Here is a 26,475-nt window from a genome sequence, read left to right as displayed (position 1 = left end):
GTTACGCCGCCGCGAGCCCAAAACGCTGTCATGGGAATCTCTGTAGAATCCGTTCTTGTAGAAGTAGTTGCTTGCTCTTTACTCTTCGACGGGGTAAAGGTGGCTGCCGATATCCTTGTTCATCTTGAACATGTCTACCCTAGCTTGCTTGAAGACTGCATGCATCTTGTCGTCGCATATGATCTGTCGCTTGTCCTTTGGGTCCTGGAGATCGTTGGCTTTGATGTGTTCCCAGAGCTTCTTGACCACTTGAGGTCGGGATAGCTGTTTATGTATTAGCATTATACCTCAAAAATGATGTCTGGACATACTTGTGTCTCGCCAACCAGCTCCGAGAGGGTCTCGCTCAGGTTAAATGGCTTTTGGAAACCACCGCCAGCCTTTCTCTTCTTGCCAGTCTCGCCATCGGCTGGTTCCAGATCGCTGTCGTCATCGGCTTTGACCTTCTTTGCGCTCTTCTTGCGTGGTGCTGCCTTTTTCTTGGTCGGCTTGTCACCTCCTCGAGTCTTGCGCCCTCTAGCTAGGCTGTTTTCCTGCGCTTGGAGTTGAGCAGCGAGTCGAGCATCCGCATCTTCGGCCGATGATGATCTCTTGACCTTCTTTCGCGAAGGTTCAGGAGTCGCAGATTGTTCTGTATCGCCCACATCGGAGGTCCCGTTGGCGGCGAGCGAGTCCGAAGTTGTTGGAGGAGTAATGCCGGTATCAGCTCCAGAGACGGCATCAAAGCGAGCCTCGATCAGCCGCTTTATGGCGTTCTATTGTGCATGTGTCAGCAAGAACGAATGCCCACAAGCGCAAGATCATGCCATGGTGTGCAGTATGGCGGAGCGACGCCAGGCGTGTTTGTCTTGCATACCTTTTGCTCGCTCAAATCCTGGCCACCGAGGGCATTCTCCAGACCCTGTCTAATCTTCTTTCGCGAGATTGTTTCCAAATCGGACGTTTCGAGGATATCATCGATGATGGCGGTATAGCGCTTGAGCTCTTCAGAAGTCACTGTCACGCGATATGATTAGAGTGCTGAAATTGGGAAGGGCATGAGGAAAGGAATGCTGGGGGAGCTTACGAGGGGTACCCATAACGACGGCGTTGCTGGTGTGAGCTGTGCAGAGTTGTACAGAAACAAGTTTGGAGAGTGAGCGTCTCGGGAGAAGCTACGGCACGACGGCACCTTTTACAGCGGGGGTAAAAGGTAAATGCGCAAGCAAACGGTATGGAGCGCTTGGGGCCGTTTGTGATGGAAAAAAACAATGGAATGCGATCGCGGCAAAGAGAAAGAATGCGCCGTTGGTCGCCAATATCAAAGCATATCCCGAATGATGGCGTGTCCGTACTTGAGATGATATAATTAATCGGATCGTAGATCAACGCGATTTGATATGGACGAGGATGGTTGGTCGCGCAGGTCCCGCGGTCGGTCGATTGCAGTTGACGAACCGCGGCATGAACGGAGAGCGATTGATGGACGATAGTGGAGATAGCGATACAAGATTAAAAATGGAATCGCGGTCAAGATGGAAAACTCAGAGTAAGTAAGTGAGGGTATCGAGAGCTTACGTCGGGCCGTTGTGCATGGATCAAGTTGAAGTTCAGACGGAACCTTGGAAGTCAACTAAAGACAAGCAAGCCACCGATCTCCATCCGATGAGGCTGCTGAGGCTCTGGGTTCCGTGGCTGGTGACCAGGGTTGTGTCCAATGAATTTAACTTGATGGGGTAGGCCTAACTTCTAGTAAGGGCTGAGACGGGAGGAAGCGTTATCCACGGTGTTTCCATCTAGTCACGTGGGCAATTCTTTGTCTGATGGGATGAAAAGCGCTGTTGTTTGTTGTTTTTCGTCAGTGACATGCTGAAAGAGTATGACAGGGGTCTTTGTTGCTGGGCAAGCATGTCACCAACAAGGAGGCCAATGCTTGTTAAGAAGCTTTCCAATCATTGAACCAACGTGATGTATATCATTGTCACATCTTATTCTTTCACTGTCATGTTACCGACGCAAGTAAATAGAAAGAACTATATGTATGATCTTGTGTAGTTGTACCACCTAAAGGCTCTCCACTCCCTCTGTACTCTCGCAGGTAGCCACTCATGCAAGTAATATCCAATGGCCGAGCCCTACGACGTAAGCACTCAAGACAAATGTGGCGCTCGACATTATTGTGAGAACTGCATTTTATAGGATGAATTATATCAGTGATAGCTTCATTTTTATTGCTTATAGACTCTGTAAATATCAAGCCATGAAACTCATCGCCAGCATCAAATGTTCTAGGCTAAACTCGGTTCTCGGGCAGTTCATTAATTGCCCCGCGCTACGGAGAGTTTATTACCCCGTGCTGGAATGAGGTAATGGACGCTTCTTTATCAACGAGACATCTTGGACTTATCAACCAACTCGATACTTGAACGTAGATAAACAAAGTCATTTTTCATCATGCCGCTCCCAGCAAAGCCTCTCGACGCCATTAGCCAGGCATTTCCTCCCAAGCCTCATTTCACCGAGTCCAATGTCCCTGATCTCACAGGAAAGGTCACCATTGTCACTGGAGCAAACACGGGTGTTGGTCGTGAGATCGCCCAGGTTCTCTACAGCAAGAATGCTACTGTCTGGGTAGCTGCCCGTAACGAAAAGAAAGGGCTCGATGCTATTGAAGGCATCAAGAAGCAACACCCTGCATCCAAGGGTTCCATCAAGTTTCTCAAGCTCGATCTTGCAGACTTGACAACTATCGGGCCTTCGGCTAAGGAGTTTCTTGCACAAGAGACCAAACTCGATATTCTATTCAACAATGCTGGCGTCATGACACCACCAGAGGGTTCAAAGACGGAGCAAGGATATGAACTCCAACTTGGAGTCAATTGTCTGGGTCATTTCTTATTCACCAAGCATCTCACCCCTCTCCTTCAGTCAACTGCCAAGTCGGCGCCCAAGAACTCTGTCCGTGTGATTTGGGTGTCAAGTTCAGCTGCTGATGTGCTGTCGCCCAAAAATGGATTTGAACGTGATAACCTTGATTATCATCAGCCGCGAAACCTGATGCACAAGTATGCTACAAGCAAGGCCGGCAATTATTACCACAACACCGAATTTGCCAGGAAATACAAGAATGATGGTATCGTCAGCGTGGTACGTCATGCAAATTCTCAGAGGAGATCATGTACTGACAGACTAGTCTCTTAACCCTGGCAACCTAGCAAGTGAACTGGACCGTACTTCGCCCTGGTACATGTATTATCCTAGGATGTTTACCACATATCCTTCCATCAACGGCGCTTACACGGAACTGTTTGCCGCCTTTTCGGAAGAAATCACCACTGAGAACTCTGGTATATGGGGTAAGTACTGCATCACTTGACAACGAGACATTACACTAACAGCTTCAAGTGGTTCCTTGGGGCCGTTTCATGCCCATCCGCCCCGACGTGCAAAAGGGAGCTCTGCCCGAGTCTGAAGGTGGCACTGGCATGGCAGAATTCTTTTGGAACTGGTCTGAAGAGCAGATCAAGCCGTACTTTAGCACCTAAAATTTAATGATAATGATGACTAGCTTATTCTTAAGCAGAAACTCAGTCTCTTTCCACGCGGCAGGGTCAATATTTGACGTGACCTCAACTTAAACACTGTCCTGATCTTGTACTCCAATATGACCGAGTGACGATGCCAAGCCCGAGTCCAAATCCTTCATCAAGTCGCCCCATAAAAGCCCACCCGGCGAGTCTGTTGTCCAGAGCTCACTGTTCAGTATGTTGTCGAAACCAGCATTGGTCAGAGCCTCTTCCCCGATACTCATGACTTGGTAGCTACTTGGCTCCATCAACTCGTCTGTAGTCTCTGCGTCCTTGTCGGCATCAGCTGGTGTTGTTACAGGCGTAGGTATACCAATTCTATTGCAGAAAACCTGTACTATCTCAAAACATTTTGTCTTGAGGCTGTCGATCAACTGCGCATCTTTTCGACTGCCAGACATTTCAAAGACTCGTGCAGCTTGTGGCAATGTCTTTCGTGCTATAGGAGACAACGGACAGATGGGATAACCACAGGCGAAGCCAGCTAGCGTGAATGTTGCAGTGCGTTGCCAGCCAACAACTTGAAAAAAGCCAGCAAGGATTTCTGAACCACTGAGAATCTGATGTAGTATCAGTGTCATCATGATACCAGAGTTGACACAGGTGATGCAGTGGTTGTCGCTATTAAAAGTACCGAGAGCCGGCGTCGGCAGAAAAGAGTTGAATGCCCGAGTGAGCATTATGACGAGAGAGTGATAGTCCAGTTCCAAGACCAGGCGCTGCCTTTGTAGCCATAGCGGCTCTGTCTGGCTAAGATCAAGTTTGGAACGGTCAACTGAGAACGGTACGCCTTGTACCCTCGGTGTCTTGAGGCTGTCTGGTAATTCCTCAACCCATGCTTTGAGATGCTTGAGTTGTCCGTGCAGATATTTTGCGCATTTTTCTCGTGATGCAGGATGTTGGTAAAAGTCGGCCTGTTCGATTTCTTCAAGAGTGTCCTCAACCACTGCCGCCAATTCAGTATGAATTCCGCGAGCGATCCGGAACAAACGCTGTCTCTCGTGTACAAAATGAAGCCAGTTAATATCGGATCGCTCAGGAAAGTCAAAGTTTGGACCAGAAACCTGGGCAACCTCGTCGGATTCTGGTAGATCGTGTGGTTGAATGTTCGCTACTGCGAAAGGACGGCCCAAGTCCATAGAGATCTGTGTGTCTAATGTGACCAAACATTGCCATATCCTGGAACCAAGACACTTCGATGAGCTGTCATCGTTGACCTGAGTATCGTTGTTATCATTGTCATCAAATTGCAGTCCAATGGCTTCTGCTGCTGATACTGCTGTCCGCACCATCATATAGGCTGAATTAGTTTGCTTAAAGGCCAAGAGATATATGGCACTAAGGAAGTAACACTGTATCGACATGTATGTCGGCGTCTCCAAGGTAGAGCTCAAGGACTGCTGTGCTTGAAGGTAAAAGTCGTACCCAGGCTGATCAGGCATGACAAGCGTATCGGCAGCTGTGTATGAGGAGCCGAATTGAATACATAGCGCAATCACGACGTCTACCAGTGGGCATGCTTGTCTCATATTTTCTTGCCAAAGGGAATCATAATGTCGTCGGAACGCGGCCTCTTCGATCACAGGGTAAATGGCGTGGTAGCCCTGCCAGTAAAGGTCGAGCAACGCGTCTTGTTGTTCACGTTGAAGGCGGTTGCAGTTAGATGGTGTTGGTGGAGGCGATAAATTTGACTTGATTGAGGGTTTCGGCTCCAAATCCGTCTTGATGAATGCTGATAGTCGATGAGAAAAGTACGCGAGTGAAGATGGCCCATACTGGACGCCATCGACCCGCACACCCTTCCATCTTTGTGTTCGTCTGCGGCCAGCATCACCTTTCCCAAACGAAGACGATGAGCTTAACAGTTTATTCTCTAATTCCTGAACCTGACTTCTCAGTCGTTGAACCTCCCTACACGCCTGTTAACCTTGTACTCAAACACAGATGCCCAAGACCTACTTTGTAGCCGCAGCAACGCTCTTGAAGCCATTACGACCCGTGTTTACACATTCCCTCTTGGCTTGCTTGCAATTGCGACAGGGCCGAGTAGAATCGCACTTTACACGAGTCAATCGACACCAATCACAGGCGCGTGAGACTTGAGCTCTCTTGGGGCGGGGTTGTGACGTCGGCGGGGACAGAGGCTTCCCGTCGGACAACGAACTTGATTTTGAGATATCGAAAGTTGTAAACATTTGGTTTGCTGTATAGTCGAGACAAAGGGTGAAGTAAGAGTGCAGCTTTGTCGTCTGCCTTGTTTTGAGGCTTGCTGGGCTCAACAAGGATGAGATGGGATGAGTCAGGGATGTTTGTTAGTACACGCCATGCACATTTGTCATCACCACAAAGTCGTACAACCATGCATCTAGCATGAGAGTCCAGCGGAAGCACTCCAACATGTATCGTGAGAGCGCTTGTTTGTAAGATACAGATTCCCAATAGACAAACTTCCTAAGAGTGTCAGCCTCATTGCAAGCTAGCTCAGTATGTACATGGTGCCTCTAACACACATAACTTCGTTTGTTTATCTAGTGAGGAAACAACCTTAGTTATTTTAAGAAGTGCTTGTACTTATAGAAAGCTTGAATCCCCAAGAGATCAAGGAGATATGTATTCGAAGATCTGGTTCCAAGATGCAAGAGCAATTTTATCCCTTCGAACGGCTATGAAACACGACCAATGACAAGGCTCCGTGCATCTCCTTGTAGCCGAATGAGGAAGTCGGAGGGAACTCCGAAAACTCCTTTCGGATAGCTTCTCGAAGAATGTTCCATGGAAGAAGAACATAGCCCAGTGAGGTCGTCAATATGAGTGAAGAAAGTCGAAATATTTCACTTGTTTGATGATAGACCGTGTCCACATTGGGAAAGTACAGACGAGAGGCTGTGACTACCCGTGCCTGCCTGAGTTTGTGGGCAGTTGTTACCCAGGCTTGCAGCACCTTCCTTTGCAATACAAACACACCTGCCATAGAATCAGCAAAGATAATAAAAAAGGAAGCAGTTGGACGAAGTAACACCCAATGGTAGACGCCTTCGTAGAGGAGTCCTTCTCCTCGTACTCTGTCCCTTTCACTCATACCTAAGGTAGCATTCGCTCTGAAACAACGACCAACAACCGAGAACATCAGAATCCAAGACCGCGATGATAATTCGCTTCGTCTTATTTCTTCTCATTCTCTTCCCGTGTGCCGGGTCCATCCCAGGACTTCAGAACCGAGAGGTGACTTGTGGATCACCCGATAAGGATGACTACACCATCATTCAAAGTACGATTGAAGTATATATCTTGACCACTGGATAAAAGACTGAGAAAGTTAGATCCATTCCTCGGAGACCTCGATCATGGGCAGCCTGGTATTGCTTTCACGACCGGCTATGGTGACGACAGTCTGCGCTGGTTCATGGTGTACCAAAACGCGATCGACTTTAAGCCATACCGAGCCATGAAGGTAGCATGCTTCACCCATAAAGGTCCTCTCCGCTGATGTCTGAAACAGATCCCATCCAACACAACTGTATTTATTGACTTAACAAGCTCGTGCCAAACATTCGCCGGAAGACTTGTCCGTGGCGCTGACATCAACTTCGACGGAGGAGTTCACAATCTCGGCACATGGGCAGAGCTGAACTGGGGAAGCTACCCGCTCGCATATGGCGGCGTATCTGTCATAGAAGGTACTTCGGCATGACTCCAAAATGTGCAGAGTTAACGTAGACCAGGAAACGACGGACCAGTCCTGCTCACTTCCGAAGACGCGAACACACCTGTCTTGGGATTCACACATGATATTATACCAACAGCGCCTGAGGAATGTCGAGTGGCCAAGGACAGTGGAGGTACGGCTCTCAAGCCAACTGACAAGAACGGCTATGATGAGGCCACGCGCGAGTTCACAAAGCGAGTGCTGCGTACTTTAAAGGTGTCTATCGACAGAAGCTACACTGCAACAATCATGTCTCACAACGGAAGGTTGGAGATTGAGTTCCTTCATGGGAACCATTGAAAAGGAAATCTGATGGGATACATCCGCCAACATCTGTCTAAGAATCGGAGTAAATGCAAATGGACGAATCAAAGGGCATATGGAAAGTCCTTTACGGAACAATAAGTGGAAGTGAGATAGCAGTCATAATAGTAGCTACTTTCACGATCTAAGATAGTCCATCACACTACTTCCCCACCGCACTGCACTTTTATATGTCCACATCCCTGGCGCATTGCCCTTTGAAAGACCTTCGATGGCATCGGCAAAAGCAGGTCCGAGACCCTCTTCCTTGATCTGACGGACTGGGTAGAGATATGTTTTGAACGAGAAAAGAATAGCGCCGGTCTTTGGTAGACGAGTGAGAGTTTGGAGCTCAATTCGGAGGAATGTCTGCGTGTGTTAGTCGCATAATGTCAAAAGTAGAAGAGAATTACCTTTTCGATGTCCACGTCTTCGTCATGATTATAGGTGTCGTTGCCAGTAATGTGGTTACCTTGACAATTGAACAGCTCTGTATGTGTTTGAACGGACCACTGTGATCTGTCAGTTCAGTTATCAGATCTTGACAACGCAGAGTCTCACATTTGTTCTCTTTACACTCTTTCCGACTTCCAGCTTCGCAAAGAACTTTTCCATACTAGAGCCAATCTTCTCATACGACGGCACAGGACCGTGGATCTCGACGAGTGTTTTGCCCAGTTTTGTCGATGGATCGAAACCAGAAGGAAAGCAACACATGAATGCGATAGACTGATGACCCTCGGGTGTCTGTCGCAGTAGAAAGAAGTCTTCTTCAATCGTTTCACCAAGAATACGCAGCGCTGCATCCGGACTGCCTTGAGGGAGCGTTGGAAAGGACATTCCTGTTGCTAGGTTCTTGCAAGCCGAGTTGTCTTGAGACAGCTGGAAGATAGTTGGGAACCGTTTGGGGAGTTGTTCAGATAGGAGGTAAGTGTATAGCTCGCGTATTGCTGCGTCGCCTTGGGGGATGCAGCCATGTACGGTTGAGCCATGGGTAGCGATGATGCTACGTCGTTGGTTGATACGATCAAGATAGTCTTCATCGATAGTTATCAACTCTGACGGCGTGTTGGACTGGATAGCTGGGAAAACAGTTAGTATACTCATAGTGCGTCTATAAAAGGGCCGTACCCATGGTGATGTGATATGTCGGTTTGAATGGTCGCAATTGACGTCTAGGCGCCGTCTTCCAGTCAAAGTCATGCAAAGGCTCAATTATCGGTGCCTTTTCTGGAACTGCTGCTTCAGCTTTGATCGGCTGAGAGCGCTGTTTGCGACTACGCATCCATTGTTTTGCCTAACGTTTGGATTAATGTCAAAGATCATGATTTGGTCAAGGTCGACATGACTTACAAAGTTGGTGATGACCCATGCTGATAACAAGACGGCGACTGGGAGGAGGACTAAGTTGGTAAAAGGCTGAAAATAGCCATCGAATTTTTGAGACGAAGCCATGATGAATGATAGCTATAGAACTTCAATGTTAAACAATTGCAGGTGCTTGACGATGTTTTATATCGTCTTGCGCCTTAAAGCATGTCATGTCGATCGCTTGTTGGCACTGTCATTGTTCTCCGCACGCCGATATCGCGTGGAGAGCACTGATAGACCTTAGTCTAGAGTACCTGATCTGGAATGGGTGTGTGGCACCGTTTGGGAAAGGCACTATCATGAGACCCCTCTCTGCTCTCATATTATTGCCGGGATAAGGAAAGGCTCATTAACATTATCTACAAAAACCAGTCTATCTATCCGTCCAATGTATCATCTGGTATCATGTGTCGTGTATGCAGTTCCGGTCCGACCGGGAAAGAGAAAAACCAATGTCTGTCTGCGATATTCTTCTACAGCTCCCATAATAATTCTATCACTTCGTCCTTCATCTCCTCAATTTTTGGCCCGGGGTTCTTGGGGTCGCCCGACTTCTCGCCCGGGCCGGGAATGTCTTCCTCGACTCGGTGGATATAGATCTGTCGGATATTCTTTCCAATCACTTCTGTGTCGACCAGATGATAACTCTTCTTCAGCCGACGGTCCATCTTGGACCTCATGGGACTCATACTCCAGTCAAAACCCTGGGCGCCCTCCCAACTTCCTTCCATCTTGTTCAGGTCTACGCTCTCCAATCCGGCCGAGTACTGAACAATACTGTATCCGTTGGTCAAAACGGTATCAGACCCAAAAGCGAAGCGCTGCAGGAAACAGCTGCCGCAAAACTCGGAAATCTTGACCATCTTATCAACGGGAGCCTGGTGCCACGACTTCCAGTGGTGGAGACTCATTGGAAGACGACCAGACTCGTAGAAGCCACTCATATCTCCGCCCATATCCAATTGGTGGAGTCCTTTGACAACTGTAAGCTTGGTCTTGGTCTTGCTGTAGATGCACTGCTTGAGAAGACCGTCACCTTGAGGGACATGCTCATTTTTGAGACACTCCTCAAGGTGAGGGTCCAGCTCACGCAGCAGAGCAGGGGTCAGGAAAACTCCGGCTCCTCCAAAAGCCATATAGCCATGATGCTTGACTGCATCGTAATTCTCTGATAGCCCACCGATGTACGCCGGAACCTTGTGGTCATTTTTGGCAAGAATCTGGCTCATGGGGTAGAGCGAGGGAAAGAAGGTATCGTCGTCGACAATCGCCACCCACCGTGTTTTGGGCGTGACATGTTGTAGAAGATCGCGAACAATGGCAAAATGCTGCTCGTTCGAGGTGATGGCCTTGTTCCAGGGGTCCTTTATAGTCACTTCAACACCGCGACGATGAAACTCTTTAGTAACCGCCTCGTACTTGTGCTCGTCGCCAGGGTCCGTAATGACTGCCAACAACTGTGCATGTGTGTTGCCAAGCCAGCTCTCAAACTGCGAAAGCGACTCGTTCAACCGATCAAGACTCGTTGCGACGCCAAACAAGAACGGCGAGTAGTCCTCTTGTGGGTATGGCGGAGGTACTTTGAGAGTAACAGGCTCACAAGCTGGTTCGGTCCATCCTTCACAAGCCTGGTCCAGTTGAACAATCTGGCTATCCTTTATCAAGGTATCGGGGTTTTGCGACACGATCTGGGTATCGATCTTCTTGTCCATCACAGGTCGAACGCATCGCTTCTGGTAGACGACGTCCCTCGTAAGGCCGTACGCCGAGCGTCGAAGATGATCAATGGTGGGGGCACATGTCGGTGCAAGACTGAGTTCTGGTCGGTCGGGTTTGGCAGCTTCGAAGCTTGGTAATGTCAGGAACCCCTTATAGTTGAGGAGGATAACGGTGGCGACGAAGAAGGCTAGAGCGGCTGTTCTTCGTCTGCCAGAGCGATTCCGAGAGACCATTTCTAATGTCGCAGATGGGATGGGGATAGTCTACGTCGCTAGACTAAAGCAGTATGACGTCGCTGCTGTCGGTATCTCAGCTATTCGTGAGGCGAGGTTCGTCGCAAAACGTCTCGTTCGATGGTTCAAGCCAGATAGGCTCGTGATGATGTCGGATCGTAAGCGGCACAGTTCCAGGAAGTCCAAGAACAAGGAAATCACAAGCCGCCCCAACTGTCGCAGTTAAACGCAGCTAAGGAGTATGGACAGGCTTGGCGTTGGGCAAAAAAAAATGCAAGATGACAACGCGGTATATCGGAATGCGTCTATGAATGGTGGAAATGAACAAGTTGAATGCTTGATGCCAGAAGCAGTAAATAATAAACAAAAATTGCTATATACTCGCAGAGCCGTTGAAAAGGATGCAAAAGAATGACAAGCAGCAGATGCAAAGATTGAGATAAGGATGGATAGGTAGTGCAGATCAAAGGATTCAGAAATCTTGGAGATCGAGATCAATAGTTAGGGGTTCATACCCACTGTAAGTTTATGACCAGGGCCCCATAGCGAATCGCTTCGGTGGATATGAGCAAGGTGCTGACTCGCTTCGCCAGTGTGATCATCTTAAACCAAAGGCGACGACTGTCTTTATGCGAAAAATGAATTATGTCGCCAGTTGGTAAGAAGTTTCATAGAAAAATAAGCTTAAAACGTAGTTTCTTTTTAGTCTTGTTGTTCTGTCGCACCAATGCAGCTGGCTGTTGCTTTTTCTTGTCATGAATGCTTCTCTCATAAACGTGGCGCAGTCGGGAACAGCCACACTTCCACCGCCCCTCTACACTCATCCCATCCCACTTCATTTTATGCCCCTCCAAAACTGACCTGGAACTTGATCTCACTCACGCTCATTCAACCCATTTCAGTTAGTTGGACAGGACAAGCGGTGCCAAGCCTGGAACTCAATGAATCGTCAACAGAGACCCAATCTCAAAAACGGCGTTGACCTTCAGCTCCAGTCTGCCTTTAACGATGGCAACTGGGCTGCAGTGATTCGCCTGGCTGAGAAGCGGGCGAGGACGTTTAATGATCAGTACTACGAGGTGCGCTTTTGTATTCGTGTCACGTCACATGTAGACTGATTTAGTTTAATAGATTGTCAAAATCTGTGCTGAAAGTCAGCTCGATGATCCCAGTTCCAAGTTTGCTGCCATAACCGCCATCGACAAATTTGTCAGAGAGGAAACCGTTGTCAAGGATGTTGATGCTCTGGATCTTCTTGAGTGGGCTGCCCAGGGACTCAATGAGGAGGAGGAATTTCCTCAGACTCTTGGACCGTTGAGGGCACGTCTAGTCAAAGCTTCGCCAAAGGACAAGATCGGCGCCAGTCGCTGTTTGGAGTCATGTCTGTTGCATTGGGACCTTGTTAGTGCGCAACAGGTATGAGACGCTTCACCATCAAGTATGACACCTATTAACATATTCAGATTGCAGCAATAATGGATAGATCATTTCCTCAAGAGCGAACATTTATGTTTTGGAACATTGTCATCACACACCTGTTGGCGGTTTGTGCAATGTCCTTCTGTCCAAACATAACTAATTTACGATAGACCAGCCCACAAGCACCACCTGAAAAGAAGAAGCTCTACGGGATGCTCGCTTTGAAGCAGGCCCAGCGTGCTGCACAGTTGGCCGAACAGGTAGTTCCACCCTTTTCTTCCACTATCATGTCGCTTACAAAACCAGGACGCTGCTGCAGAAGGCGATGCCAAACCACAGCCTCGAAGCATCCAGACAGAAGAAGAAATCCTACTGTTTTACGACGTGACTGAAAAGCACGGCTCGAAAGACGACTTTGCCAAGGTCATCTCCAGTCCTGTATTCAATCCTCTTACACAGTTCCGAAAGGGCAGAAAAGAGTTGTTATTGAGGACAATTGCTCGTTATGAACAACAACAAGAATTTGAGGCCATCTTCCAGCTTTGCAACGATTGCTTATCTATTGGCGATGAGAATGGTCAACCAAGTCTGCTGGCGGCCGACTGGAAGGTCTGGCGACACTTTATCGACGCTGCTGCTCAAATAAAGACAGTCAAGCCAGAGTACGTCTTGTATCCCCTTGCCTAAAGTTGAACCTAACTGACAAAATAGCGTCGAGGAAACCGTCCAAAAGTTGCTTCTCAAGTTTATCAAGTCACCAGATCTGCGACCCATCTACAAGCGCATCATCCTCCTTGCACGCCTCTCGGCAGCTTTCAACCTGGCATCAAATGACGAGGATGACCTTGCCGAGAACGAGCCCGCATCTTTCCGACTTAAAGAGTTGATCAACTATATAAACGATCAAGGACTTAACGCTGCTTGCTTCAACGACATTAAACCCTTTGCGGAGAAACTCGCCCCCTCTGCACTCAAGTACCTTGCCTATGATTTTACCACCAAATTGGCTGATGATATGGAGGACGAGATCAAGTCAGCACGGATACGGAATCTTTCGCTGAAGCTGCAATACTTTGCGGCTACCTGTCCCTCCATGTATAGCACAGTACCTGGTGAAAAGCCGATGCGTAAATGCATCGTCTCTGGTGATGAGATCGGGGCCAGCTCGCCTGGGCCAGCTTTCTCCATTGTCGCCACCTCTGCGCTCAAGATCCACAAGTCTCTGGCTGGTCTAACTTCAAAGAGCCCCTCTGTAGAGGCTGAGATCAGATCTGACTTGGCTGTTATCGCCGCCCTCTGCTATATCCAGGCCGCATTTCCCCCTTCGACCGAGATTTCCAACGTGCCTACCTCTTACGCTCCTCTCCTTCAAGCATTGCTGCTGCTTGAGCACCAGCTCTCCTTGTCCCCGAAGCACAGCATAATTTCTCTTTTGCTTGTGCAACTGCACCTTCGCGTTGGCTCATCGATTCGAGCTCGCGAGATCTGGGACACACTGGGAGTCAAGCGAACGATCATGGACTCCCTAGCACCCATCTTTTACGACCGACTCTCTACCATTGCGCCCGCTCTCATCTCGCCATCAGACGAAACAGGCTGGGAGCTCTTGGAGCTGCTAAGTTCTCATTTCAATACATCTCTGAAGCTAAGAATGCCTCGACGGTTGATCGATGCTTTCGAGTCAGGAAGCTACAGCAGTGTTGTCGACATTCCAGAATACATGGAGAACCTACGCTGGGGCTGCACGCGCGTGTTGAGTCTGGTCGAGGAGACTAGGACTGACCGAATTATGGGAGAGCAGTTTTCAGAGGTATTGACTGATCCCAGGTTTGGTAAGTGATGGCCGTTATATTGCGTGGCAGTTGCTAACATTCAGTAGTCGAAGTAACTGACGACAAGAATCTCGTTGAGGCCATCGACTATGGCTCGTTCCCTTCATGGGATTGCAGCTCCCAATCGCCCATTTATTCCCGTCTTCGCATTGGACCTGCACCAACAGTGGGTTGTCCTTGATAATTCGTTTGAAGCAGGACTGATATTTATAGAACCGCCGCGCTCACTTGTCGTTGCTCTCCGAGGCTTTTCATGAGCTTTTGAGTTACAAGCCTCCGCCTATCTACAAAGGTTCGACCGCTGCAGCCATCCCTGACCAGATTTTTGTTCTGGAAACACTGAGCCAACTGAGCAACTCATTCATCAAGTTCTCAAATGGACCCAGTGAGGATTTCACTCCTCAAGAAGCAACATACTTTGAAGTGATGAACCTGCTCAGCACTCTCATTCCATTCACGACTGGCATCGGCAGAGCCAACCCTATACCTGAAGAGTTTGCTCAGATCACCGACACATTAAAGATTGCTCTGGATACTCTCAAACTCGAGCTTTTGGGACTTGCAACTCCCTCGGAACAAGTCACAACTCTAAGCACTTTCCACTCTCTCGCGATCCTCCGTGACACCGCTGCGGCGATAAAGAATGCTGCGCAATGGATCATCGCTTTTAACGATCGCGAAAAGGAGCGCGACCGCTCTGGTAAGAGCAACTTGCCCAAGGATATTATGGCTCAGATCAAGGAACTGGTCACTGTATCTGAGGCGGCACTCAAGGAAGGCAAGGACACTGTAGCAAAGTTGAAGGAGCAGGTCTATGGAAGAGACTTTGAGCCTGCAGTAAGGAAGTGGATCTTCGACGGAGCTGAAAATGCTTTGGACATGGTGGGAGAGGGAGCAACTAAAAAGCTGGTCAAGAGCTGGGAAGCCAATGTCAAGGGTTGGCTTCAGGTTAAGTGGAGTTAGACATTCATCGATTGCTTATAGACGTGTTTTGAGATGAGATCGCAAAATGTACAAGATGGGATTGGAGAACATTTGTAGAAAGAAAAATAAGCCACATCATTTGACTCTGAGTTTGGAGTTGTTGTGTTGTGCGTTGTTCCTCGTCTCACACGGGAGTCTAGTCTAGTAGCTGCATGTAGATAGCTTCCTAACTTTTTAGTTAAGCCAAGTCACCAGGTAACCATGGATAAAGAATATGTTGATATAAAACAACGTCTTCCTGAACAGTCAGCTCTTGATCTTCTCGGCGGACAGCTGCGTGATGGGTAGGGTGAAGTTCCTCGTTCGGTGGTTGTGCAACAGGATACCAGCATGAAGAACTGGTCCATCCACCTCTACCCAGCCACTTCACTGGCTTACTGCATACAAGTCATCAAATAGGTAGGCAAAAGACAAAGCGGTGACTGCTACCAAAGGACATAGTCCAAGATCGAGACTGAAGCAAAAGAAAACGCCCGAGAGACGAAAAAGAAATGCGACCGAGGGGAATCGAACCCCTCTCTAACGCTTGGAAGGCGTTAATGCTAACCACTACACCACGGTCGCTGAATGAGTTGTATCTCGTGTTATTGTTGAGGTGAAACGTTGTGTTGCGGTATATATTCCTCAGGGGTAGCTGAAAGTGACCATGCCCAATCCGACCATGCCGCCCCGCCAGATGACTAATACGTTCCACCAATCACATGCCATTTCCTGTCAGGGGTCTAATTGAAAGACATCAAGCAAACCACCACTCCTCTTCAACTAGCCCAGGAACAGTTTCCGAGCTGTAGATTATAAGAGTATACAAGAGAGGGGCATTGTCTAAGCTACGTACACTGACTAGCCAGCTTCTTCTCTTGTATCTTTAGCGACTACTCTATCTGATATCAATGGGCGTTGATGCTGCCATCCATTGTATTACAGTCGCTAGTAGCACAACTATCTTCTGGAAACAACTGCCTTTTTCACTTCCAGTAGATTCAGGTAAGAATGAATGAAACCTGACGATTAACTCACATTTGATGCGTTTGACTACGTCATTTCCCGATCATGATGCAACGTCTAGGCCGGAATGACCAGTTCATGGTCGAGTAATGTAATGCTAAAGATGAAGAACCGGGCCGTACAAGCTTCACGCCGAGTAGATCCGAGACGGAAGCTCCGAGTATACTCACAATTCAAGTCCTCGTCATCATGGAGTGTCACCAGTGTCACGCCGACATGCGATATGCTCCTTTCGAAACAGTCGGATCTGATCATGTGGGATTCTTTCTAATCCGCTCGCGGAACGAAGCACAAACAGGGCTATATATCGTCAGCCTTGAACTGTGCAACTCGCGTGAGCCTCGGTTTGTGCGCGGTGATTAGGCGGAACTCCATCATACGGCTCTGCACTGGTCTGTTGCAGTTGAGCGGTGTATAAATCGATGCTAGATTCCGTCTCTAACCCGACGCCGCAACTATTGCAAGTCACATCAAAGGTGCCTATGCCTCTTGTCTACATCTAAGCAAGCTTTCTTCTTTTGTTGTGATCGAGACATGACATCTCAAGTAGTTGCCGAGTCCCTTGAGATGACGGACCGGCCAGTACCGCCCACCAGTGCTGGGACGGAAAGAGCAGGCAGTCCTGAATCCTCGGACTCTGCCTCTATAGGCACACCGAAGCTTGAGGCTACTCAATCAAACGCTCGATCTATCAGGGATGAACTCTCGCCATCGAACAGAGAAAACAAAAACGCGAAACCCTCACAAGCGTCGATGCATACCCAACACCCCCTCAAGAAACATGTTCTGTACTCCATCATTACAGTAGCTGCCATCGGATTCGCCTCCCTTATATCCGTCTGCTACTTGATCGCCTACATCCGGACAAAGTCAAAGAATGAACATCCATACATCACAGCCGAGATAGTCGGAGGAAGATTTTCTTCTACAGCGGCCAAACTGATCGATGCCGCTTTCTCCATGTTGGTAGCACCAGCCATCCTCGCAATTTCCAACTGGCACATGTTCAAGCTCGCCCGCCTTTCTGCTGTCAACGAGCACCCCGGACGAAGCTCAGCAGTCAGCATGAAGGTTCTAGTCGAGGTTGCCAACACTGACTGGGGCTCATTCAGCCCACTCAAGTTCTGGACCTTTGCTCGTTCGAAAAGACCCCGTGTCATTTGCCTTGGAGTTATCGCTATGCTTTCAGCTCTGAGTTTTGCACTGTTGAGCAACGTCGTCGCATATCAAGCCGGAGTGATGCTCGAGTACTTGTAGGACACGTACTCGTTGTTCCCTCTGGACTCGCATGCGACGGCACTAGATCCAGGAGTATCGGAGAGTCTTCGAGACAATCTCAGTCATTTGCAGCCATTGACGTTCGAATCAGCCGCTGATGGGCTTCTCAGAGTCAATGTGTCAGCCCGGTCACAAAACAGACTACCCAGAGATGTCAAGAAGCTTTTTGATGCGCCAGTCTATCGACTTAATCTTTCCTGCGCAACTTCCACTCCTCGCGCGGTAACGATCGAGCAACCGGATGACCAGGATCTACATGTCAGAATCACCTTTGAAGATACATCGGCGCTTGGATCCGAGATGATCCAGTATCAGGCAAACTTTGGTAGGGATGAGTCTATTCTCTCTAGAAAGTCTCTAGATGACGCCGATGCCAAGTATCCAGGCATCAGATATCCGCTGGTCGCTTTCAATCAGACTTCAATCTGGATGGGTGGCATCGACGTCAATCAAAGCGTAGGCATCGGCCTTGCTAATGGGAGTTATCACTTGGCATTATCGGGTGTGAATTGCCATCTTGAAAAGTCGAGTGGACGTGCAGACGTCAAGGTGAATGGGGATGACTGGATAATCATCAAAGACACACTGTTCAACGAGCATCGTGATCCCCGACCAGATGAACCAATGTCACGTCTTACATCTCAATTGGAGATTCTCGATGATGGTCGTATTGGGAGAGCTCCAGGACTGGGTGGCCACCTGCTACGCGCTGCGCTCAACACAACAAGCGAGGGCGATCATCCATCTTGGAGGCTGCAAAGTCTCTTTGAGGCCTTCCTATGGTATGAAACAACAAGCAGACAGACTCTCCTCGACAACAGCCCCAGCGCCAGAACGGGATGGTATCAGATCCAATGTGACACCGATAAATACGCCATGACATTTATCCCATGGATCCTTCTTATCGGTCTCATAGCACTGGGAGTCGCATGTGCAATAACAGTCGGACTTTCGATTGACTCCCGGAAAGTGCACTCTTTACGGATTGGACGGAGTCTAGACTCGATCCGATTGACAGCTGACGTCGGAGTGGCTGTGGACAAGCAGGTTCTTGAAGAGTGTTCGACCTGGCACGGCTCCAGACTCAACAAATGCGCTGACGGGGCAAGGTTCCAGTATGAAGCAGATACGCGGTTGGACAGTGACACCGGTCTTTACTCTATAGGCATCCGTCTTCGACAGATATCGCGGCCACATGAATGATGCGGTTGTTGTGATAGGGAGTGCTGACTGTCGGGTGGCTGCAGATGCTTGACAAATAGGATCGAAAGGTAAGTACAGCATTGGGCGTTTCCTTAATCGTTGCGTTTGTCTCACGTTTCGATTTCCTTCTTTAGCAGACACAGAAGCCACTTCTTTTTGGCCGGTATGGATGACCGCCCACTTTCGTCGGTGGTACAGGCTATGCGTCAACGTCGTGGAATTGTAACGGCAGAGTTGTGGATTTAATGGTATATGATTGGGAAACGCTGTAGTATGTGTGTTTCCACGGATTTCCATAGGCGGTGTGAACTCATCCCAGAGACTGTGAGAGTAGGGATATCTTTTTAATCAGTATTAATATTGTGACTGGTAATTAGTGGTATTATGAAAATATACCCCGAGTTTAGGATTCGAGCCTGAGTCTTCTCACCCTGCAGGTCATATGATACAGTTACACACATGTTGTGACTGGAAATGCTACTTGGGTTCTTGTTATGGGAAGTAGGTAAAGGTTCAGTCAAGTCGTCTTTGCATAATCGTATAGATAGATATGGCAAGTGCTGAGATGGACTGTTTTATTAGAATACACGCTGGCGGTAGACCAGACTTGTTGATGTTGAACAACTCAAACTCTCAACACCACGCCTCCATATAGTACAAGTTTATCAAACTCCTTTGTTATGTTACAGTACCTTGGCGGTCAGTAGTTCCATGGCTGGGCCATGTTCAGGCGTTCCACTACGCTAGCCACTCTCTCAGAACCAACCTCGTCCCTCTCTTCTTCGCTTCTCAGTCTGTAGACACAATTAGTCTCGTAATCTTAGCACGACATCCATTCATTGTGTCACATACCCACTCTTGCTTGCAGTCACGATAGGCCCTATCAAAATGTCAACGATCTATCTAGCACAATGTCCAGAACAACATACTGGAAATACTCTCCACACATGTTCTTGTCGCCTCCATTTCTGAACAAACATCTGTAGCTTGCCTGGGCAGCCTCCTGGCAAGGGTCATAGAACTCGCTCTTGGATTTACTGTGCGTCATCAGCATTGCGCTCGTCACGGGACGGTTTGAGTTTGTCTTACGTCTCGAACTTTCGACGCTTGTCGTCAGACCAGGCTTGAGACTCGGGGTCTTTCACCTTAGGTGTCTCAGCCGTATCAACGGTATCTTTTGGTGTAGAGGAGGACATTGTTGACGGCGTCTTGATAGAAAGTGATCAAGTGTTGCAAATCCGCTGGTGGAGGCAAGATTGATTTGGGGGATGATCGGGAAGAGTTGGGGCGGGGCCGAGCAGCTCCGAAGTGGGGGTTAGCAGGAATGTTCACCCTAGAGTGACACGATGGCTTCAGTTTTATAGAGGGATGTCATTCATAACTGATGAAAATAGAAATAAGTAATATTATTATTCTTGTTATTATGACTATTTCTTATTTTCGTTCGAAAAGCATAGGTTCTATTTAATAGTGAAAGAATTAGACGAATTTGCACGTAGAATAAACAGAGACCGTCACCTAGACTGTTGAACCAACACAAGTATGGCAATGCATTACTTTTACGCGAGTTAACAATCTTTTGCATAGGCTAGCTACCAAAAACCATCGTTACTCCATGCTTTTCTCTCACCCCTCGTACTCTCCAGCAGCCCATCCCTCGCTATTTTTATCTTCCTCGTTGTCTCTTGGCTACAGCACAAACCAACGTCAAACTCTTTCAAGTCTTCATCGCCCATAGTAGCAAGAGCAGCTAGACCAAGGTACGAGTGGTACATATCCGGTGGCCCTCCAACAGCCTTGGAGAACCCGCCAATGCGATGCTGCGTGACATCCAATAGATACCGCCGTGAGGGAAGCACGTTGATGATTGAAGGGTTTCCGAGCATCTATGCCACCTGTTAGAGACGTACGCCTAGTGTTGCTCAAAGACTTACCGCGAGTGTGCCCCCAACCCACCAACAGTAACATGTATCAGCTTTTTTGTTCCATCGTCCATTGAAGCCAATGTGGCCATAGTCGGCCGCGCCAACCTTGGACTCTATAAAGTTTTCCTCCACCTCGTCGGCTTCTTCTTCATGGGGGAGGTAGGCAAACGGGCGAGATGCTAGAAACTGAATAAGACCTTGGCGGTTGGGGATTCCTTCTTCCATCGCCTTTTCAGGAGAATGAGCCGATGTAGAGTCTAGTGGTCTGTCTAATAGAGAAAGCGCGCCAATTGCGCAGTATGCGTATCCAGCTAGGGATGTTAGCGAACGTTGCGAAAGATAATTGAAGTTTCTTACCATGAGACTCGTGTTGTGATGACTCTGCCACTCCGCCATCATAAGTCTGATTGTGTTAGTAAAAAACATTTCCAGGTGCAAATTGACTTACCTGGCCTCTTTTGATGTGCGCAATCATTTTATCAACATCCAAATCTTCCACCCACGCTTCATCACCCTCTTTCACATCTCCCCTCAACATCCACCGAATGCTGCTCGCAAGATAGCTGTGTCGCATATCCCTTCCGCCCACAATTTTCCCATCCCAGATATTCTGCCCAAAACTTCCATCTTCTCTCTGAAGCCCCTTCAACCACTTCAACAACCGCACTCTATCAACCCCCTTGAAAGCCGACCTTGCCTCGTCTTCATTTTCAGCCGCGAGACCTAGCAGCACTAGCGCAAAGAAAGTAGCTGCGATATTTGCAGTGCCCTTGTAAGCCTCCTGTCCTGGCAAGGCGTGTGTGGAGCTTCCGCAGAAACCCCCCTCTGGGTGCTGCAGACTGAGAACCCAACGCCGGACCGCATCGCGCTCAGATGAACTCAAGGGGACAGAGAGAAGATCCAATGATGAGATGATGAAACATGCGAATGTGAGTCGGGTAGAGTCGTATGCCGTGTAAGGCGACGGTAGATACGTCTTATGGCAGCGCTGCCAATATTTGATGTGCTGTTGCTTATCCAGCGACGGATTACCCAAATCCGACATGGTAACCAGTTTCAGTCGCGATATCGAGATTGTGTAAGATTGAGAACACAATTGATGGAAACTACTCAGATCGCATCCCTCGACTGGGGTAAGATCCGCAATCTCAAAGTCCTAAGCTCACTCTCAGCTCCAGGACCAAAGACCAAAAGAGACGCCACGACACAGCACAGCCACATTTGTCCCGCAGTGCCATAAGGTACGCTGCCAATGTGATTCGCCCGGGAAGGACCCCACTACAGCACGGCATGTGACGCAACGTGTAACTAATTCGAGCCCCTGGCAGCTTTTTGTTCGTTGCGTCCCTACTAACATCAAGACGGTTCAGCGTGACCACAACTTGATCAAGTGCTTTCAGACCGCGCTTGTTCCTTTGCTCGAATCTCTTCTCTCTCTCTCTCTTTTCCTTGATAGACTCTTGTGTTCAAAGAACCTAGCTTTTGACTTGCTTCTCTTTACGCCCCTGGCTGGCTACAACTCGACAACGATACCCAACTTCTACCTGTATAGACACCAAACCGCCATCATGGCTCTCATATCCGCCAAGACCATTATTACTTCCGTATCCCTCTTTCACCTTACCCTCGGCTACTTCTTCCTCACCAGCCCAAGCTCCATCAATGAGCAGGCACTCGTATTCATGATGGGCGACAGCATGGGAATGGTAAGTCTGCGCAACGCTGGTTGATGCTCGACTGTACAAGTTTGTGCAAGCTAACGCACATCTTTGACAGCCCTTGGCCAGAGGTTTCGAGGTGCAAAGCTCTCCTCTCGCCTTCCTCGCTGTGATCCTCATCTTTATCGGTTTCAGCGATCTGGTTTCTCTCTCCATGCCTGATGAGATTTGCCTTGTCTATCACTGGGGCTCACAAGGTCCGTAACCATTCGAACCCTTCGACAAGTCTGATAACTAACAGGGATTCCCAACAGCCCCGATCCGATCGTTCATCTCCCTCGTTTTCGTTGCCTACGTCTTTCTGTTTGGCCCATCGTCGCCCATCTTCGGCAAGTCCTCTGTTGGACCCGCGTATCGCCCTGCTGGCTGGGGCGGAGACATGCTCAAGAACCGTCTGTTCTTCACCTTTATCTTTATCGAGACCATGACATGGTTCTGGATTTGGGTCACTCTGCGTGAGGAGCGAGACGCCATCATGAGCAAGAAGTCCCGAAGAAGAAACTCGCATTCTTTGTAAAGAATTGGTTATAAGTTTGGATTAGGGGTTGTTTGGATATGACAATTTCCCTCTAGGGAAAACTTTCGCAACTCTACAAGCTAGGATAATGGAGTCAAGATTGCCAGCTTGAATACCTGGTTGGAATAGACACTGTTTTAATTAAGCCCCTGGACAAATACACAAAAAGAGTACTTCGACACCCATTGAGACTGCCAATCTGTAGAAAATTGCAAATAAAATAATAGTTGTTTAACTCTATAGTTCCATAATCGTATATAACAAAAAGAGGTATCCATAAAGGGCCGCGGCACCATCGGTCGATGGGCCGGAAAGCTTAAGAATCGTACAAAGGACACAAAGTCAACACAAAGCTGGGCGCCGACAAGCTTTTATAACCCCGTGATAAAGAAAAACCGCTCCCATCGTTTAGACAATTATACTAGTATCTTTCGTCAAGTCGTTGAAGCACTTTTGAACGGTACGGTGATGCACAATCTATGCGTTTGTAGGAGCCTTTTCAGCAGCCATCGTCAAGGGTTGGGCGTCCGACTTGGCGATAATGGTGGGCGCAGGCTCTAGCTCATACTGAGACTCATTCTCTTCAAAGATCTGCTCCTCAATCTTTTCGCCCGGTCCGCCTATGACGGGGCTAAAGACATCGACTTCTTCCACGTCATCGTCCATCTCTGAACCTTCGTCCTCCTCTTGAATAGTGATTTCTCCAGACCGACGTCCCAGACCAGAGGCGCTAGCGCTGCGGGAATGCGACCCAGATCCACCGTTGCGTTGGCCTTGTGAAGGTCCACCAAAGTTATTGAGAGTTGGACCTTTGAACAAGTTCCGCTTTCGCTTTGCAAACATGATACCCGATGCAAAAGGATTGGGCGATCCTGGAGCTTGTGGAGGACCTTCGGATGGCATGCCTTCATTGAACATGGTCAAGGTTGGTGGGGTAGCCCGAACGAGCCGGATATTGGAGGGGAATGAGACTGAGGTGGGAGTGGCTGGGAGAACCTTTACCGAATGATGAGGTGAGTGACCTCGCTGGAGAGGCGTCTTCGACATTGAAGTAGAAAACGAAGCAGCTGAACTTGTTGAAGATGCCTTGGAGTGGGTGTGGTGGTGATGGTGAATCGATCGCACCGATGACACAGATGACGACGTCGACTTTCGACCTCGCAGTCCAGCTGACGACCGCCGAACAGTCGATCTCGGTGTGAGAGGCGAAGGAGACAATGACTGCCGTTTGTACGATGTAGCGAGACGGGGAGGTTGCATTGTTGGCGACGGCAGACTTCCTGAAGCCGTTCTCAGGGCACTGGCTCCAGCCGCCTTTTGGCCGTTAGCCACAACGCCCTTCGGTAGCGAGGCTGTCGGTTGCGTCCCGGGTGAGGTTGCGGCAGGGTATTTGCTAGTCTGTGGTCGTGAGCTTCCGTCTTTACTGCTAACCGTGCTTCCCTCCTTCTTATGGAGGTCGGGGGTGCTCTGACTGGTTCGCCTGGCATGGCCACGTCTTCTCCGCGTTGCGCTCTCAACGAGCCAATGCGTCATATTCTTCCAATGGGTGATGAGTGGCTGACTTGGTCTCCTTCGAGGTCTCTCGCTGCCGTTCTGCTGTTGATGCTCGTCGCTGGTATTCGAAGCAAGGGCGTCCGAGGTAGTAACTAGATGAAGGGTAGAGCCTCGAGACCGAGCGCTGCGTATCAGGCCCTCCTTAGGAGGCGGTATAGGCCGGCGCTGGCGAGACGTCGAGACGGATCGTATCGAGTCCTTGTCGACGGGTCGCGGAGGTTGGTCGCTGTCCACGTTCAATCCTCCAGAATCCCTAATTTCCGGAAGCTGTGGAAGATCAGACAAGATGTAGTCAACATAGTGCGCACTTCTTCGCTCGCTTCTGCCCCTATTTCGAGAATTCGACTTTTCCAGCCTCAGTTGCCGTCCAAGAGCATGTGCATCATCCCATTCGTGCAAAGTCGGGGCCATTCTCTCCAGACGGCTTGAAGCGGCGGATAATCGTCGTATGCTGCGGCTGTCAGTCTCCCTCTCCCTCCGTTTTTTCTCTCTACGCTGCATTTTTCGCTGTTCCTTTTCCACCAACAGAGCCCACCAGCCAGCCAGAGCATCACACTTTTGTGCAAGCACACTTTCTATAACACCATCAATATTGACTCCAGCACTGCGCATCCGCTGCAGGCAATCTTTTTCCAAAGGCGTGGAAAAAGGTGGCGCTTGCTGAACATTCAGAATGGCCCTTTGCGTGGGGGCATGCTCAGCCAGGAACGAGTTGGAGAGAATCTCGGGCAGACCTGGGCGCAAAAGCGGCCGTTTCGATAACAATGCCTTGATCAACGGAACCGCGTCAGGGGGCATATGTTCGGGGAATTTGGGTTCCTCGCTCAAAATCTTGGTTCGAGTGATGTTGTCGTCGTCATCGTCAAAAGGAAGCTCGCCGCACAAAAGCGCGTAGAGAATGATACCCAGACTCCAAACGTCAACCTTTTCGCCTGCGTATTTCTCTCCCTTTAGCATCTCTGGCGCTGAGTAGCAGATAGTCCCGCAGAAAGTCTGTAAATGGTTGGTTCGGCCCTCGTACTCTCTTGTGAACCCAAAATCGACCAACTTGACGTTTTCGTGTTTGTCAAAGAGAATGTTCTCCAACTTGAGATCACGGTGGACGCATGATTGGTTGTGAACGTAGCTGACCGCACCGACAAGTTGTGTGAATATCTTTTGAACTTTGTCGACAGGGAGAGGACCGTGTTCGAGAAGATGGTTGTAGAGTTCATCGCCTGGGAGTGTTAGTTTCCGTGTTGGCAGACTGGATCTGGGATAGCTACCAGAACAATACTCGAGGACCATCCAGACCATGTTCTCCGTCACAATGACCTCATATAACCTCGCGATATGCGGATGTATGAACTGCCGGTGGTGGTGAATCTCGCGCGCGAGGTTCGAGTCACCCTTGTTGGCAGACTTGAGAACTACCTGCTGATGGTCAGTGACTGGCTTGAATGTGCTATTGTGCTGATGTAATGCGGACCTTGGAGCCATTGGTGAGCTTATGCGATGCGAGGTAGACTTTTCCAAAGGATCCTTTCCCAATTAATCGTCCAAGAGCGTAGTTACCGACGGATTTCAGATCATGGCTCGCGAATTCGCTGGGTACTACGTGTTAGCGGAGTTGGTTCACAAGGGAAACGGGTCGTACTCGAGAAGCTCCTGATACGAGCGGGCAAGCTATCAAATGTTAGGATTATGCCTCTACACAGTTTTGGAACTGCTTCAAATGTCATCAACACACCTTTGCCTTGCGCACAAGCTCAGCTTGTCCTTTTAAGGCCTGCATCCCTCCGCGCTGGATTCCGCCAAGCCGCGCCGCGAGGAGGGAGACGGACTATGGGGTTGAATATACTCGGTGACGAGCAAGTAAGGATCGATTTTCGTCGAATAATGGCGAGGAGTCGACGGGAATGTGTCAGTCGAAAGTGGCGTATTAATTTTAAAAATGTGGAAGCACATGCAGAATTGACCAAAATGCGTATTAGATGTGGTAAGGACAGACTCGCAACAGGGTATTATGGTCGAAGTTTAACAGGTGGTCATCAAGTAAGGAGTATTATGGAGCCTGGTGAGTTTGATGCGGTCGTGGTGAATGTTTCGTTTCGTTTCGTCGGGTTCTGGATCATTTGGTTGCGGTCAGACTCGATCGCGGTC

General features: G+C 48.9%; 12 protein-coding genes and 1 non-coding gene across 13 annotated transcripts; 5 read left to right on the top strand and 8 right to left on the bottom strand.

Annotated features, from left to right (window-relative positions):
• Positions 1 to 78: 78 nt before the first annotated feature.
• On the bottom strand, positions 79 to 1,079 carry FGSG_12808 (uncharacterized protein; the record flags this gene model as incomplete). Its single annotated transcript, XM_011326060.1, has 4 exons — positions 79 to 264; positions 312 to 755; positions 857 to 996; positions 1,067 to 1,079. The coding sequence occupies 4 exons, from the start codon at positions 1,077 to 1,079 to the stop codon at positions 79 to 81; spliced, it is 783 nt and encodes a 260-aa protein (XP_011324362.1).
• A 1,354-nt stretch (positions 1,080 to 2,433) lies between these two features.
• FGSG_05773 (uncharacterized protein) lies at positions 2,434 to 3,524 on the top strand (the record flags this gene model as incomplete). Its single annotated transcript, XM_011326059.1, has 3 exons — positions 2,434 to 3,126; positions 3,195 to 3,285; positions 3,385 to 3,524. The coding sequence occupies 3 exons, from the start codon at positions 2,434 to 2,436 to the stop codon at positions 3,522 to 3,524; spliced, it is 924 nt and encodes a 307-aa protein (XP_011324361.1).
• An 89-nt stretch (positions 3,525 to 3,613) lies between these two features.
• FGSG_05772 (uncharacterized protein) lies at positions 3,614 to 5,556 on the bottom strand (the record flags this gene model as incomplete). Its single annotated transcript, XM_011326058.1, has 2 exons — positions 3,614 to 5,400; positions 5,526 to 5,556. The coding sequence occupies 2 exons, from the start codon at positions 5,554 to 5,556 to the stop codon at positions 3,614 to 3,616; spliced, it is 1,818 nt and encodes a 605-aa protein (XP_011324360.1).
• A 1,157-nt stretch (positions 5,557 to 6,713) lies between these two features.
• On the top strand, positions 6,714 to 7,572 carry FGSG_12807 (uncharacterized protein; the record flags this gene model as incomplete). Its single annotated transcript, XM_011326057.1, has 4 exons — positions 6,714 to 6,813; positions 6,887 to 7,039; positions 7,178 to 7,222; positions 7,289 to 7,572. Coding segments are annotated over 4 exons (582 nt in total), but the record flags the coding sequence as incomplete, so codon positions are not given.
• A 141-nt stretch (positions 7,573 to 7,713) lies between these two features.
• Positions 7,714 to 9,030, bottom strand: FGSG_05771 (uncharacterized protein; the record flags this gene model as incomplete). The annotated part of the gene is made up of 5 exons (XM_011326056.1): positions 7,714 to 7,944; positions 7,989 to 8,087; positions 8,137 to 8,657; positions 8,707 to 8,872; positions 8,929 to 9,030. 5 exons carry the CDS (start codon positions 9,028 to 9,030, stop codon positions 7,714 to 7,716), a joined length of 1,119 nt encoding a protein of 372 aa, XP_011324358.1.
• A 389-nt stretch (positions 9,031 to 9,419) lies between these two features.
• On the bottom strand, positions 9,420 to 10,898 carry FGSG_05770 (uncharacterized protein; the record flags this gene model as incomplete). Its single annotated transcript, XM_011326055.1, has 1 exon — positions 9,420 to 10,898. The coding sequence occupies one exon, from the start codon at positions 10,896 to 10,898 to the stop codon at positions 9,420 to 9,422; it is 1,479 nt and encodes a 492-aa protein (XP_011324357.1).
• A 941-nt stretch (positions 10,899 to 11,839) lies between these two features.
• On the top strand, positions 11,840 to 15,112 carry FGSG_05769 (uncharacterized protein; the record flags this gene model as incomplete). Its single annotated transcript, XM_011326054.1, has 8 exons — positions 11,840 to 11,977; positions 12,030 to 12,314; positions 12,362 to 12,442; positions 12,488 to 12,577; positions 12,624 to 12,979; positions 13,029 to 14,149; positions 14,197 to 14,315; positions 14,363 to 15,112. 8 exons carry the CDS (start codon positions 11,840 to 11,842, stop codon positions 15,110 to 15,112), a joined length of 2,940 nt encoding a protein of 979 aa, XP_011324356.1.
• Positions 15,113 to 15,625: 513 nt separating this feature from the next.
• Positions 15,626 to 15,697, bottom strand: FGSG_20644. Its single transcript has one exon. It is a non-coding gene; the product is annotated as a tRNA-Gly (tRNA).
• A 1,194-nt stretch (positions 15,698 to 16,891) lies between these two features.
• FGSG_05768 (uncharacterized protein) lies at positions 16,892 to 17,395 on the top strand (the record flags this gene model as incomplete). Its single annotated transcript, XM_011326053.1, has 1 exon — positions 16,892 to 17,395. The coding sequence occupies one exon, from the start codon at positions 16,892 to 16,894 to the stop codon at positions 17,393 to 17,395; it is 504 nt and encodes a 167-aa protein (XP_011324355.1).
• A 2,816-nt stretch (positions 17,396 to 20,211) lies between these two features.
• On the bottom strand, positions 20,212 to 21,589 carry FGSG_05766 (uncharacterized protein; the record flags this gene model as incomplete). The annotated part of the gene is made up of 4 exons (XM_011326052.1): positions 20,212 to 20,505; positions 20,554 to 20,855; positions 20,902 to 20,947; positions 20,993 to 21,589. The coding sequence occupies 4 exons, from the start codon at positions 21,587 to 21,589 to the stop codon at positions 20,212 to 20,214; spliced, it is 1,239 nt and encodes a 412-aa protein (XP_011324354.1).
• A 523-nt stretch (positions 21,590 to 22,112) lies between these two features.
• Positions 22,113 to 22,779, top strand: FGSG_05765 (uncharacterized protein; the record flags this gene model as incomplete). Its single annotated transcript, XM_011326051.1, has 3 exons — positions 22,113 to 22,250; positions 22,321 to 22,459; positions 22,517 to 22,779. The coding sequence occupies 3 exons, from the start codon at positions 22,113 to 22,115 to the stop codon at positions 22,777 to 22,779; spliced, it is 540 nt and encodes a 179-aa protein (XP_011324353.1).
• A 477-nt stretch (positions 22,780 to 23,256) lies between these two features.
• On the bottom strand, positions 23,257 to 25,812 carry FGSG_05764 (uncharacterized protein; the record flags this gene model as incomplete). The annotated part of the gene is made up of 1 exon (XM_011326050.1): positions 23,257 to 25,812. One exon carries the CDS (start codon positions 25,810 to 25,812, stop codon positions 23,257 to 23,259), a length of 2,556 nt encoding a protein of 851 aa, XP_011324352.1.
• A 135-nt stretch (positions 25,813 to 25,947) lies between these two features.
• FGSG_12806 (uncharacterized protein) lies at positions 25,948 to 26,107 on the bottom strand (the record flags this gene model as incomplete). Its single annotated transcript, XM_011326049.1, has 2 exons — positions 25,948 to 25,998; positions 26,063 to 26,107. The coding sequence occupies 2 exons, from the start codon at positions 26,105 to 26,107 to the stop codon at positions 25,948 to 25,950; spliced, it is 96 nt and encodes a 31-aa protein (XP_011324351.1).
• Between the last annotated feature and the right edge of the window lie 368 nt (positions 26,108 to 26,475).

Source organism: Fusarium graminearum, chromosome 3 (genome assembly GCF_000240135.3).
Source record: "Fusarium graminearum PH-1 chromosome 3, whole genome shotgun sequence".
Taxonomy (NCBI): Eukaryota; Fungi; Ascomycota; class Sordariomycetes; order Hypocreales; family Nectriaceae; genus Fusarium; species Fusarium graminearum.
The sequence above is the reverse complement of the archived record's forward strand: the minus strand, read 5'-3'. Positions and strand labels throughout refer to the sequence as shown.